Raw genomic sequence first — 15685 nt, forward strand, 5'->3', positions numbered from 1 at the left:
TTGCAGTAAGATCTAAATTGTGCCAACATAATTAAAGATCGAAGATAAACTAATTCAGCACAAACAGATAAGAGATGAAAATTTACTCATACAATTTCTGCAAGTTTGGTGCTGAGGTTTTTTTCTCATTTAAAATTATCACTTAAACCCATAAAAGATACTTACGTGGTATATATGCTATCATTACAATGATAAGACAAGTGTAGTAATCAAATGAGACATTGTACTTGTTTGGAAGTCTCAGAGAATATATGCCAGACCTCTTTACAAAAGGCAGGGCACCATAAATTGTAAGGAGTTCACCAACTACACCAATTGGGTACAAGATGATAAAGAAGTTGTACCTGCGAACAAGAATAATAATTTATTAAACATTACCATTGTTGTTGAATACGCTGGACAAAAATTACTGTCTATCACGAATGAAAAGAATCAGCATTTCAGGTCTCCACAATCTACAAATAGGACCTATTGAAAACATCTCTGGTTAAATTTTCCATCAAATTTATCTTGTCAGATTGAGAGATGCTTGTAACATACTTGAAATAGTCATAGTCGTGTTCAATTTAATTATAGATTTTCAAATTACATAATAATTAAAGTTACAATTGGAGATCCAGGTACAAGACATTCAAAGGTAGCTTTCAAGAACTGGGTGTTGCACTGGGTTTGATAGCAGCCTTTCAAGTCTGAGACCTGATTCAAATCCATCTGAAACGAATGAGTTAAAAGTCCGTGGGCTGTAAGGGTCCAATGTGAATGAGATTTGGTACTCACCATCTACTTCCCAGCAGGTATGCAATTATAGCCTAAAATTCAGCACTAATTAGCAATGTCATTCAGGCTGGCTTAAGGATGGTCAGAGCAAGAAACAAAAAAAATGCCAGATCATCGTATGGCAGGGGCTGAGTCACATTGTTGGAGCAAAGTAGAAGGAGCTTTACTCTGTATGTAGCTGTGCTATGATTGACTCAAGTGTCCTTGATGCTACAGTGCGTGTCTCTCACCTTGGGAAACATTAAAAAGAGCTGCCTTACTGGAGAAAAAACAGGTGATCAAAAAATCTAATGGGATGCCAGACTTTAAAAGAATAGTCAGCAGGTCTGGCAGCATCTGTGGAGAGAGAAGCAGAGTTAACGTTTCAGGTCAGTGACCCTTCATCAGAACTGGCAGAAGCTGGAAATGTAATAGGTTTTAAGCAAATAAAGTGGGGGTGGGGCAAGAGATAACCAAAGAGAAGATGTTGATAGGACAGAGGGTCACAGAGAATAACTGACCAGAAGGTCATGCAGACGGTACGTTAATGGTGTGCTGAAAGACAAAGCGTCAGTGCAGAGAGGGTATTAATTGACAAAAAAATAGAAAAACCTGGCCCAAAGCACAAACATGACAAAAAAAGCAGTGGGTAGGCACATGCTAAAATAACGAAAGTAACAAAATGAAATAAAATAAATAAAAAGAAAAAATAGCTGAAAATAAAAAAGGCAGCCCGTCATGCTCTGAAATTATTGAACTCAATGTTCAGTCCGGCAGGCTGTAGAGTGCCTAATCGGTAGATGAGATGCTGTTCCTCGAGCTTGCGTTGATGTTCACTGAAACACTGCAGCAATCCCAGGACAGATATGTGGGCATGAGAGCAGGGGTGTGTGTTGAAATGGTAAGCAACCAGAAGCTCAGGTTTATGCTTTCGGACTGAGTGGAAGTGTTCCGCAAAGTGGTCACCCAATCTGCGTTTAATCTCCCCAATGTAGAGGAGACCGCATTGTGAGCAGTGAATACAGTATACTAAATTGAAAAATACATGTAAATCATTGCTTCACCTGAAAGGAGTGTTTGGGGCCTTGGATAGTGAGGAGAGATGAGGTGAAAGGGCAGGTATTACACCTCCTGCGATTGCATGGGAAGGTGCCTCGGAAAGGGGACGAGGTGTTGGGGGTAACGGAGGAGTGGACCAGGGTGTCACGGAGGGAACGATCCCTTCGGAATGCTGACAGGATTTTAAAAATATTTAAATGCCGCACCCCCGCTTTATTTGCTTAAAACCTATTACATTTCCAGCCTCTGCCAGTTCTGAAAAAGGGTCACTGACCTGAAACGTTAACTCTGCTTCTCTCTCCACAGATGCTGCCAGACCTGCTGAGTATTTCCAGCATTTCTTCTTTTTATTTCATATTTCCAGCATCTGCAGTATTTTGATTTTATTTAAAAGAATAGTCGTTTAGTAGTACAGAACATGAGTATTGCTGAAAATAGAGACATGCTGCTGAAGCTTTTCGTATTGCACTCATCAGGACAATCACAAGAATAACCAATGTAAGGGAAACAACAACTTATACTGCATGAGAAGAAAGTGCTGATTGGTTGGCAAGTGAACACTGATTGGTTGAGGTGTTACCATGGAGAATGCACCGGTTTACAGTGACTGACAGTTAACTGCCAAGTTTTGTTTGAAATTTAAGCCAGGGTACCTTGACTTTGATTGGTAAAGGCATTGCCTTAAGGAATGAACCAGCGAATGGCTGTCACTTATTTTGTTCAGCTGAAATAGGCACAATATTTGTGCATATTCTGTCTGCCTGCAAAGAACAGGGCCTGTGTATTAATATATGTTGCTTGCAGTACGCGCAAATGTGCCACACTGCGAGCCCTACTGACTATCTTAAATTGGTTGTCAGAGTAATTCTTAGCACACTGTGGATTATTTAGCAAATGTTGTCCAATCGCAGAATAACATCTTATGTTGGACACTGTGTTTTGAGTTTTGCAAACACGGGCTAGTTGGGTACGGCCCATACCCTGCCCGTTGCGAACAGCAGAACGGACATAATAAAAGCAAAATACTGCAGATGTTGGAAAGCAGAAGCAGAAGGGACACGTTGTTTGATACGATCTGCCAGTCTTTGGGACGTACGGCCTATATACCTAGCAACACACTGGCATTGAAATTCATATATCACATTACTCATTTGTGTGATAGGCAGGATGTTGGTGGTGAACACCACACGTGTTGATACTGCACAGTAGCAGCATTAAACAGCTAGCTTCACCTGTTGCTCAAATTTTTTGTTGTTGTTTTCCCTTACATTGGTTATTCTTGCTATTGTCCTGATGAGTGCAAGACTAAAACCTTCGACAGTATGTCTCTATTTTCAGCAATACTTTAAAAGCTTAGAATATATAAGCCAGGAAGTAACACTACAACAGTATAGAAAACTAGTCAGTTACGAGGATAAATTGGAGAAGCTGGGGCTGTTCTCTTTGGAGAAGGTTGAGAGGAGATTTGTTAGAGCTGTTCAAAACATGAGGGGGCTGCACAGATTAGATGGGAAAAACTGCTTCCGTTGGCGGAAGGGTCGAGAACCAGAGGACTCCAATTTCAGGTGCTTGGTTAAAGAACCAGAGGCGACATGAGGTAAAACCTTTTTCACAGCGAGTGGTTAGGATTTGGAGTGCACTGCCTGAATGCGTGGTGGAGGCAGATTCAATCGTGGCTTTCAAAAGGGAATTGGCTAATTATCTGAAGAGAAAAAAATCTGTAGGGCTACAGGGAAAAGGCAGGGGCATGGGACTAGTGGAGTATCCCTTGCAGAGCGCTGGCATGGACCATTGTATCATTCTAGTCAAACCTTACTTGTAATATTACATTCAGTTTTGAGTGTCCAACTTAAGAACAATACACTGGCTTTGCACAATGTCCAGCAAGGTGATAACTAATTTGAATATAAATAAAAATGATCAACTCCAGTTAGGTATCACCAAAAAGCTTGTCATATAAACAATTCCACAATGTATTTCTAAACTATTTATGAAATGTGTTATGAAAGTGCTTTTTTTTTTGAGGACTCATATTTTAGAATTATGGACATTGGTTCACTTGGGAAAACTGAAAAGATTCCATGGATGTGTTTTTTTTTAAACAACTGTCACTGAGAGGTCTTGTTTGAAAACAAACTTTTACTGGATGTCACATGCCTTAAGCTTAATAAACATTACTTGGTGACTTTGGGAAGATGCTTACATTGAAAAGACATGTCAAGATTTATGGCATTCAGGACATTTCGCTTTTGGGATATTGTTTTGGTTCAGTTGGGGTGTGGACAGTGTTGAAGGCTGTTGGGTGTGTAACCTGCTGGAAAAAAAAACACTCAGCTCCTCTTTATCTCTTTGAAAAACCCTGCGAATCCAATGTGCGAAAACTGAAACCCCTGATGCTGCATTTCTCCTGAGAAGCTATTGGAAAGTCTGCCAGATTAATTCTCATCGCTGCCCGAAAAGAACTGCTTCAGAAAAGATCTCAGTGACCCATCTACGTGTACTTGGATGCCAGACTGTATGCCATTTTTGGGACACAACATATCTCATCCTTTTTCTTCAAGAATTAGCAAGTATTTGGCCAAAGTATTCTTTTTTGTCCTTTTTTTTGTAAAAGACATCTGCAGAGAGATCTTTTTCAGTGTGTGTGTGTGTTGGATATTTAAAAAGGGAACTTTCACATTTCAATCTGTGTGTTAATGCTTTGCTTCTTCACTGGATAAGTCTTGTTTAATAAAGAACAAAATTACCCATTTGTTATAAAAGAAACCTGGTTGTTGTATTTTATTATGGGATAAGAGTAGAGTATATGATTGACTGTAATCGGTAACTGGGTAAACATTTAAATATATGTGGTGACCTGTGGAGAAGTGGAACTAGAGAAAGACAATGCACTCCTCCCGCCTCGGTCGTAACAAATGGATAGAGTGCTTTCAATTATGGAAATTTTGGACATGTCATCTCAGAGTGACAAGAGATTCTCAATACACAATCACTAGTACAATATCTTATACCACAGATTTTAATTTTGTAGAGTATGGCATTTTAAGGAATAATTTTTAACCTTCCAATTGTGCAAATTTAGAATAGCATTATTTGTTGACATGTCCAACAAAAATGAAAGAAATTTCATTGACAGATTCTATTTAACAAAACAAAATCCCTCAGTGGGACAAACACTATAGAAGCTTAAAAAAAAACTTTAAAAGAAAAATCATGTCACTGTCTATTTCATTTACCAACACGTTAGCCATTTTACAACCACAAGTACATCTCAGAATAATCATTAAAAGTGTCTTGAATAGCAGGCAGTTTATTACATACTGCTTTCCATCTTTACAAATAATTAAACTTGTACATAATTTAATTACAGTTAAATACACAGCAGCATAATAAGCAGATATTGCTACTCCATTTGTCTGATAAAGGTACTTAAAGGTTAACAAAGCTGTTTGTGCTATTATGGAAACATAATGACCAGATTTTGCTGCAGTAGGCATGTAACAGCATCTGCCGTTTGTTAGACTTGCCCTCGCATGTTTGGATTTTTAAAACCTTTAGTGTGGATAGTTACTAAAATTGTAAGTTGATAATGGTGCATGAGGGAAACAGGGCACCTGCGACCTGAGTGTACAGAGCAAGTAACTGCATTTCCATAACCAATCAAACTGAAGGATTGAGAAATAAAAGGGCTTAAAATCTGTTCACGTAATGTGACTTCAAAGTGGTGCGACATAGACTATGTTTATTTCCAGTGGCAGACAGTACCACTGGCTGCTACCAGTGCAAGTTTCCTCAATGTAGTCTGTGTAGCACCACTTTGAAGCAGTGCAATGCGAACATGTTTTCAGCCCAAAGAGTGCAAGGACTGAGAAATAAGTGTAAATTGAAGTGGATGAATTCAATGTCAAATCATGTACAGAAAGAGAAATAAGAGACTCTGCACTTGTAATGTTTAATTTACAGTGCCAGACAAACTGATTGGCAATAACTGACACCTATCACATCGAAATGACAAGACTGACTTTTGTGTTAAGTTTAATTCGTATCAATCATGCAAAGACAGCAATGTCACGACATTTAATGCACGTAAACGGTCAAGAAGACAGTGAAATTATGTTTTTCCAAAGCCAATACAACCAGGGAAGCAACTTTTAGATTTTGGCATTTAAACACAAATCTATTAAAGTTGTTGTTCCACTTATGCAGAAATCATGGTGAGTGCCACTAGCCTCATCATTATTTTGACGGCAAATTTTGCCCCAACAAGATTCTGTGAAAATGCTCTAATTCTCTGTCTCATATCGAAGCACACCCTTTCCCATAATGGATTTCTTACAAACTGCTTTTATATTTTAAATGTTATTTTTCACTTTGTATAATAAACTTAATTAAATGAATTCCAACTTGAATGTATATTTGTTTACAAAAAATCATGTTATTCATATCTATAATCTGACATCATCAGTGATCCAATAAAATCCGTAACTCTCTTATTCCTCACACAAAATACGCTAAGGCAATCTTGAAATATGAAAGCTTCATGTAGTTTGTTCCATTACCAGTTCTGTTAAAATGAAGACACTAATTCTGCACAGGATGTGCATTTACCAGAAAAAAAACAATTGATCATTGGTACAGACCTCAATTCAGGTCACTATTCCCTCTGTATTTCTTACATACTTTTGCCATCTTTTTCTTTTTTACACATACGCACTAGTGAAATACATTATCGCTGTCTGCCTGAAATTCTTCTTTTCAATCCGTGCCTTGGAATCCTTGACTTTTCTGTTTCCCCTTTTATTCTGTGGTCATTTACAAACACGTTCATCTGCCTATCCATAAATACTTCTACTTTTCCATTCCTCTCCACAGCCACTCATATCCTCACATTCAAAGTGAAACAACAGCATGTTGATGACCAAGCTATTCATGTACTAAGCATTAGGACAGTCTATTGCCTTCATTGGTTGCTACAGCAAAACCAAGAGGGAGTGGCAGCATAAACAGGCACAGAGGAAATGAGGCCAGATCTAGACAGAATATTAGAGACACAAATCAAGAATGAGGGGAAACTGGGAAGGAAATCCCAACAACTTGGTGATGCTACTCAGTTAATGAAATGTCAAACCAGACCAACAGAGTTTTACCATTGATACTTGTTCATGGAAGTGCTTTAAAACTGAAGTTCCATAATAAACTATATTCAATATTAATATGCAGTGAGAATAAATTTTCTCTTGAATAAAATTATAAATCAATTAAATATGGAAACGTACGAAGTATCTTTTTTAAAAATTCATTCATGGGATGTGGGCATCGCTGGCTAGGCCAGCATTTATTGCCCATCCATAATTGCCCACGAGAAGGTGGTGGTGAGCTGCCTTCTTTTACTGCTGCAGTTCGTGGGGGTAGGTACACCCATAGTGCTGTTAGGAAGGGGGTTCCAGCATTTTGACCCATCGACAGTGAAGGGAATGGCGATATAGTTCCAAGGCAGGATAGTGTGTGGCTTGGAGGGGAACTTGCAGGTGGTGGTATTCCCATGCATCTGCTGCCCTTGGCCTTCTAGGTGGTAGAGGTTGTGGGTTTGGAAGGTGCTAAGGGGCCTTGGTGTGTTGCTGCATTGCATCTTGTAGATGGTACACACTGCTGCCACTGTGCATCGGTGGTGGGGGGGGTGAACGTTTGTAGATGGGGTGCCAATCAAGCGGGCTGCTTTGTCCTGGATGGTATCGGGCTTCTTGACTGTTGTTGGAGCTGGACCCATCCAGGCAAGTGGAGAGTATTCCATCACACCCCTGACTTGTGCCTTGTAGATGGTGGACATGCTTTGGGGAGTCAGGAGGTGAATTACTCGGCACAAGATTCCGACCCTCTGTCCTGTTCTTGTAGCCATGGTATTTATAGGCTACTCCAGTTCAGTTTCTGGTCAATGGTAACCCCCCCAATATGTTGATAGTGGGGGATTCAGCAATTGTAATGCCATTGAATGTCAAGGGGAGATTCTCTCTTGTTTGAGAAAGTCATTGCCTGGCACTTGTGTGGCATGAATGTTACTTGCCACTTATCAGCCCAAGCCTGGATACTGTCCAGGTCTTGCTGCATTTTTGCACGGACTGCTTCAGTATTTGAGGAGTCGCGAATGGTGCTGAACATTATGCAATCATCAGCGAACATCCCCACTTCTGACCTTGTGATTGAAGGAATGTCATTGATGAAGCAGCTGAAAACGATTGGGCCTAGGACACTACCCTAAGGAACTCCTGCAGTGATGTCCTGGAGCTGAGATGATTGACCTCCAACAACCACAACCATCTTCCTTTGCGCTCGGTATGACTCCAACCAGTGGATAGTTTTCCTCGATTCCCATTGACTCCAGTTTTACCAGGGCTCCTTGATGTCATACTCAGCCAAATGCTGCCTTGATGTCAAGGGCAGTCACTCTCACTTCACCTCGAGTTCAGCTCTTTTGTCCATGTTTGAATTAAGGCTGTAATGAGGTCAGGAGCTGAATGGCCCTGGCGGAACCCAAAATGAGCGTCACTGAGCAGGTTATTACTAAGCAAGTGCCGCTTGACAGCACTGTCGACGACACCTTCCATCACTTTGCTGATGATCAAGAGCAGACTGATGGGGCAGTAATTGGCCGGGTCGGATTTGTCCTGCTTTTTGTGTACAGGACATACCTGGGCAATTTTCCACATTGCCAGATGGATGCCAGTACTGGAACAGTTTGGCTAGGGGCTTGGCAAGTTCTGGAGCACAAGTCTTCAGTAATATTGCAGAATGTTGTCAGGGCCCATAGCCTTTGCAGTATCCAGTGTCTTCAGTCGTTTCCTGATATCATGTGGAGTGAATCATATTGGCTGAAGACCGGCATCTATGTTGCTGGGAACTTCAGGGGGAGGCTGAGATGGATCATCCACTCAGCACATCTGGCTGAAGATTGTTGCAAATGCTTCAACCTTATCTTTTGCACTGATGGGCTGTGCTCTCCCATCATTGAGGATGGGGATATTTGTGGAGTCACCTCCTCCTGTTAGTTGTTTAATTGTCCACCACCATTCATGACTGAATGTGGCAGGTCTACAGTGCTTAGATCTGATCCGTTGGTTGTGGGATCACTTGGCCCTATCTATTGCATGCTGCCTATGCTGGCTGGCACACAAGTAATCCTCTGTTGTAGCTTCACCAGGTTGACACCTCATTTTGAGGTATGCCTGGGCTGCTCCTGGCATACCCTCCTGCACTCTTCATTGAACCAGGTTTGATCCCCCAGCTTGATGGAAATGGTCGCATGGGGGAATATGCCAGGCCATGAGGTTACAGATTGTGGTTGAGTACAATTCTGCTGCTGCTGATGGCCCACAGCGCCTCATGGATGTCCAGTTTTGAGTTGCTAGAACTGTTTGAAGTCTATCCCATTTTGCATGGTGGTAGTGCCACACAACACGATGGAGGGTATCCTCAATGTGAAAACGGGACTTCGTCTCCAAAAGGACTCTGCAGTGGTCACTCCTACCAATACTGTCAGAGACAGATGCATCTGTGACAGAATGATTGGTGAGGACGAGGTTAAGTATGTTTTTCCCTCTTGTTGGTTCCCTCACCACCTGCCGTAGGTCCAGTCTAGCAGCTATGTCCTTTAGGAGTCGGCCAGCTCGGTCAGTAATGGTGCTACCGAGGTACTCTTGGTGATGGACATTGAAGTCCCCCACCCAGAGTACATTCTGTGCCCTTGTCACCCTCAGTGCTTCCTGCAAGTCGTGTTCAATATGGAGGAGTACTGATTCATCAGCTGATTGGGGGCGGGGGGGGGGGGGGAGGGGGAAAGAGTGTGCAGTAGGTGGTAATCAGCAGGAGGTTTACTTGCCCATGTTTGACCTGATGTCATGAAACTTAGTGGGGTCCAGAATCGATGTTGAGACCTCCCAGGGCAATTACCTCATGGCTGCATACCACTGTGCCGCCACCTCTGCTGGGTCTGTACTGCCGGTGGGACAGGACATACCCAGGGATGGTGATGGCGGCGTCTGGGACATTGTCTCTAAGGTATGATTTCGTGAGTACGACTATGTCAGGCTGCTGCTTGACTTCTCTGTGAGACAGCTCTCCCAACTTTGGCGCAAGCCCCCAGATGTTAGTGAGGAGGACTTTGCAGGGTTGACAGGGCTGGGTTTGCCATTGTCGTTTCCAGTGCCTAGGCTGATGCTGGGTGGTCCGTCCGGTTTCATTCCTTATTGACTTTGTAGCACTGTGATACAACTGAGTGGCTTGCTAGGCCATTTAAGAGTCAACCACGTTGCTGTTGCTCTGGAGTCACATGTAGGCCAGACCAAGTAAGGACGCACATTTTCTTCCCTAAAGGTCATTAGTGAACCAGATGGGTTTTTAACAGCAATCGGCAATGGTTTCATAGCCATCATTAGACTAGCATTTAATTCCAGATTTGTTAACTGAATTCAAGTTCCACCTTCTGCCATGGTCTCTGTTTTATTAGTCCAGTGACAATACCACTGGGCGGCACAGTGGCGCAGTGGTTAGCACTGCAGCCTCACAGCTCCAGGGACCCGGGTTTGATTCTGGGTACTGCCTGTGTGGAGTTTGCAAGTTCTCCCTGTGTCTGCGTGGGTTTTCTCCGGGTGCTCCGGTTTCCTCCCACAAGCCAAAAGACTTGCAGGTTGATAGGTAAATTGACCATTATAAATTGTCACTAGTATAGGTAGGTGGTAGGGAAGTATAGGGACAGGTGGGGATGTTTGGTAGGAATATGGGATTAGTGTAGGATTAGTATAAATGGGGGGTTGATGGTCGGCACAGACTCGGTGGGCCGAAGGGCCTGTTTCAGTGCTGTATCTCTAATCTAAAAAAAAAACCACTACGCCAACACCTCCCCTATCACACATTAAACAACATTTCACAAAGGTTTCTTAACAGATACAACATGCAGATGTAATTATTTGCACAGAATGGCTGTGAAAGGCTGATGTAACAGTAATACTTCAGACTACCTCAGAGGAGCTGAAGAAATGTATGAAGTGCATTCCATGACCAAAACAGATGGTGTTTAAAATGGCAGCAGCTAAACATGAAACTGTTTCAAGAGCCAATTACCAGAACCCACCATGCTGCAAGCTTCACATTTCATTCATTCTTTACACATGCAAATTCAATGTAATTAAAAGACATAATTACTATACCAGAATTACGCATTAAATCTTTAGATATGGGAAATGACTGTGTTACTTCATAATTCTGTTGGTTCTGCTTAGCTTAGCTACCTATGTTCCAACCATGGGACTGAATTTAACCCGGCCGTTTGGAGCGGCAATAGTGGCATTGGTGGGAGGGGGGGGCCTTGATTTTGGGTGACCAAGCAGATGGGTATCCATCCTGATGGATGAGAGAGTGGCTATCAGCAAGGGTGGGCACTGAGGGCCATCAGAAGTCTGCCGGGAGAAGTAGCAAAGACGCAGCTGCCAAAGCAGGGTTGTCTCTGCATCAAAAACGTTCCGGAGGCCAACGGATCACTTGACATGGGTCTCATACACCCTGTCTTTTTGGATTCCCATGGGTTGGTGAAGTGCCTCCAATGGAGGGAGGGCCAGAAAGCAGCTGTGCCTGCCTGTGAAGCTCCACGACAAGAGCAGCAGCAGCAGCCAGGCATGCCAAGACGGGCCCACCAGCACCAAAGAATGTACCGTACTCGAATCAGCTACCTCCAAATGTCTGAGAGGCTCTTCAGGGGGGCAGTCACCAAATTAAGCGTCCTGTTGCGAGGCAAGTGGCATCCTCTGGGATTTGGGGATCACCCTATGCCATTGGCCTGGCAATCACAGTGGCACTTAACTTTTACATGTCTGGATCATTCCAGGGATCCACCAGGGACATGTGTGGGGTGTCACAGGCAGGAGTCCACCACAGAATCAAGGAGGTGACCAATGCCCTCTTCAAGAGAGCTGATGACTGTGCGCGATAGCGGACCTACCCTAAAAGTCAAGCCAAGAGGACCATCGGATTCGGAGTCATTGCTGGATTCCCCCAGGTGCAAGTTTCCTGCAGGCGTTAGTCTGCTTCCCAGGAAGAAGACTACATACTTCGACAGTCCCAGATGCCACAACTTTTCAGGCCCCCCCACTCGCCTTCAGGGATGGATTCTCTGGGACAAGGGCTACCTATTAAGATATGACTACTCATGCCTGTGAGGAACCCTTGCAACGCAGAGAAGAGGTACAACAGCTCCACCCGAGCGACCATCGAGCAGGCCACTGGGCTGCTGAAGATGATATTTTAGTGCCTAGATCGATCCAGTGGATCCCTGCAGTCTGCCCCCACGAGGGTTTTGCGTATTACTGTGGTCTGCTGTGCTCTGCCCAAACTAGCACTGCAGAACCTCATACTTACTTGCTTCCAGCCACCATGATGGCCAAGGTAAACACAATAAAGACCCACCTTAATGCATGCAGTCTGTCATTTCCCTTCTATTCGTGTTCCGTGCCTAGCGCCCAGCTGAACCATGCACTATGGCCCATAGGAGAGCCTATTCAAATGAGGGCTGCGCCTACATTGCCATCCACTAAGGAGGAAGGGGGAAGTAAGCAGCTCACAATTAATGCATGATAAAATAACCACTTTTACACAGTGAAAGTTAATTGCAAGAAAGGTACTCTGGAAAGGTTCTTGCAGACTGGAAAGTAGAAAATGCCACCCCACTATTTAAGAAAGGTGGAAGAGAGAAAACAGGTAACTATAGATCTGTTAGTTTGACGTCAGTAGTAGGGAAAATGTTAGAATCTATTGTAAAGGATGTGATAACTGGACACGTAGAAAATAATATGATATGATTGGGCACAGTCAACTTGGATTTATGAAAAGGAAATGGGGCGGCACAGTGGTTAGCACCGCAGCCTCACAGCTCCAGCGACCCGGGTTCAATTCTGGGTACTGCCTGTGCAGAGTTTGCAAGTTCTCCCTGTGACTGCATGGGTTTTCACCGGGTGCTCTGGTTTCCTCCCACAGCCAAAGACTTGCAGGTTGATAGGTAAATTGGTCATTGTAAATTGCCCCTAGTATAGGTAGGTGGTAGGGGAATTAAGGGAAGGTGGGGATGTGGTAGGAACATGGGATTAATGTCTTCTTTGGCCTCCTTATCTCGAGAGACAATGGATAAGCGCCTGGAGGTGCAGTGGTTTGTGAAGCAGCACCTGGAGTGGCTATAAAGGCCAATTCTAGAGTGACAGGCTCTTCCACAGGTGCTGCAGAGAAATTTGTTTGTCGGGGCTGTTACACAGTTGGCTTAATGTATTAGTGTAGGATTAGTATAAATGGATGGTTGATGTTCAGCAGAGACTCGGTGGGCCAAAGGGCCTGTTTCAGTGCTGTATCTGTAAAAAAAAAAATTCATGTTTGACAAACCTGTTGGAGTTTTTTGAGAATGTTACTTGTAGCATAGATAAAGGAGAACCAGTGGATGTGGTGTATTTGGATTTTCAGAAGGCTTTTGATAAGGTCCCACACAGGAGGTTGGTAAACAAAATTAGAGCATATGGGATTGAGAGTAATATACTGGTGTGGATTGAGAATTGGTTAACAGACAGAAAGCAGAGAGTAGGACTAAATGGGTCATTCTCAGGATGGCAGGCTGTTACTGGTGGGGTACCGCAAGGATCAGTGCTGGGGCCACAGCTGTTCACAATCTATATAAAGGACTTGGATATGGGGACCAAATGTAATATTTCCAAATTTGCTGATGACACAAAACTAGGTGGGAACACAAGTTATGAGGAGGTTGCAAGGAGGCTTCAAGGGGATTTGGAGGCTAAGTGAAGGCCAAGAACATGGCAGATGGAATATAATGTGAATAAATGTGAAATTATCCACTTAGGTAGAAAAAAAACAGAAAGGCAGAGTATTTATTAAATGGAGAGGGGTTGGGAAATGTTGATATCCAAAGGGACATGGGTGTCCTTGTTCAGGAGTTATTAAAAACTAGCATGCAGGTACAGCAAACAATTAGGAAGGCAAGGGGATTTGAGTAGGAGTAAAAGTGATGGCTGCATTGTACAGAGCCCTAGTGCGACCACACCTGGAGTACTGTGTACTTATCCAAGGGAGGATATACTTGCCATAGAGGGAGTGCAACGGAGGTTCACCAGACTAATCCATGGGATGCAGGATTGTCTTATGAGAAGAGATTGAGGAAACTGGGCCTGTATTCTCTCGAGTTTCAAAGAATGAGAGGTGATCTCATTGAAACTTACAAAGTTCTTACAGGGCAATTCAGAGTAGATGTAGATAGGATATTTCCTTGGCTGGTGAGTCTAGAACCAGGGGACATAGTCTCAGAATAAGGGGTAGGCCATTTAAGACGATGAGGAGGAATTTGTTTACTCAGAAGGTGGTGAATCTTTGGAATACTCTACCCCAGAGGGCTGTGGAAGCTCAGTCACTGAGCTTGTTCAAGAAAGAAATCGATAGATATCTGGATACTAATGACATCAAGGGATATGGGGTGGTGCATGTAAGCGGCTTTGAGGTAGATGATCAGTCATGATCTAATTGAACGGTGGAGCAGGCTCGATGGGCTGAATGGCCTACTGCTGCTACTATGTTCCTAACAAAAGAACTTTATATGATGAAGCAGATGTCAAATTTCAAACACCCGTGAAACCCCAAGTGTCTCTAGATCGTCTTCTTTATATACTTACAAGTGCATCTATGAGGTGTGACCCCAGAGCTAGCAGCTGGGCTGGAGGCAGGCTGCTGATCAGGCTGCCCCTTACCCTGGGATGACTTTAGCTGTCATCCTCTGGCTGCCTGAGGGTTTCCTGCACAGATGCAGGATTGTCTCAGTTGTTGCAGCTGCTGGAGCAGGGCTTACTGGCAGAGGGGCTGAGTAGCCGGTGTCCGCACTCAGAGCACCCTGAGGGGAGCCCCCAGCTGTGGACATCAGTCTCTCCTCCTCCCTTTCAAGGCTCGCTTGAACCTCCCTGCTCACCAGAGGAGGACGAGGAGCTGGAGAAGACTCGAGGAGCCTCATCCTTCTCTCACCTTGCCATTGCTGTGTTGAGCTCATAGCCAAGGCAATTGCGTGCAGGTCTGCTCGCATTTGTGGGATCTGGCTCTCCATGAAGGTTGCCAACCTCTCGTTGGAGGAAATCATGCACTCACAAGCCTGAGATAGTAGCACGCACAGCATGGATGGACCCCTCCATTGTCTGTTCATGGCTGCGCATGGCCTCTGGAATCTCTGCCAGATTTTCACTTAGCTCTCTCTGCAGCTCCAGCAGCCCTGTGTTGTCGACACCAGAGGCTCAGCATGGGCCTGGCCACTCAGTCCTCTGACTGCTAGAAGCCTCAGTTGTCACAGCCTCAGCCAGAAAGCTTGGGCACATGCAGGGTGCTCTCACCAGCGCGTTACCCTGATTCTACAGTCAAGCGGAAACCCACTGGAGGTGGAAGTATCTGCGCTGGCGGAGGGTGCAGAAGAGTCATGGGACGGTGCTTCCTCAACTTAAGTTCCTCCTCAGAGGTTGACGGATAACCCCCTTCTGCTCGAGCCTCCTGCAGATGCCAATCTGCATGAAAGAACACAAACACGTGTGGTTTAGGCTGTGCAAATCTAGTCATGTCAACCATGTATCACGTGGGTCTCCATAAGTGAATGTCGATGAAAGACAACCCTCACTCTCTTGCACAGAGTCTCCAGTCTCTCCAGCAGATATGGAACAGGCTCCCCAGGTCCCTGCTAATTCTAGTGCCTTATTCTCAGCTGTGGAGAGAGGCTGAAGATCTGGTATGCCTCCACCAGTCTGAGAGGTCTCCCTCCTGTTATGGGCCCTCTTGTTCTGCAAGTGGAAAGAGGGAAATA

The 15685-nt window shown here is 44.0% G+C and overlaps 1 protein-coding gene across 1 annotated transcript in view; it reads right to left on the minus strand.

Annotated features, from left to right (window-relative positions):
• Positions 1-15685, minus strand: part of hacd1 (3-hydroxyacyl-CoA dehydratase 1) — a 58567-nt gene that overhangs the window by 2454 nt on the left and 40428 nt on the right. Inside the window, exon 6 of the mRNA XM_068051612.1 lies at positions 166-344. Coding sequence (XP_067907713.1) covers positions 166-344 — 179 coding nt within the window. The remainder of the gene's footprint in view (positions 1-165; positions 345-15685) is intronic.

Source organism: Heterodontus francisci, chromosome 2 (genome assembly GCF_036365525.1).
Source record: "Heterodontus francisci isolate sHetFra1 chromosome 2, sHetFra1.hap1, whole genome shotgun sequence".
In the NCBI taxonomy this organism is placed as follows: Eukaryota; Metazoa; Chordata; class Chondrichthyes; order Heterodontiformes; family Heterodontidae; genus Heterodontus; species Heterodontus francisci.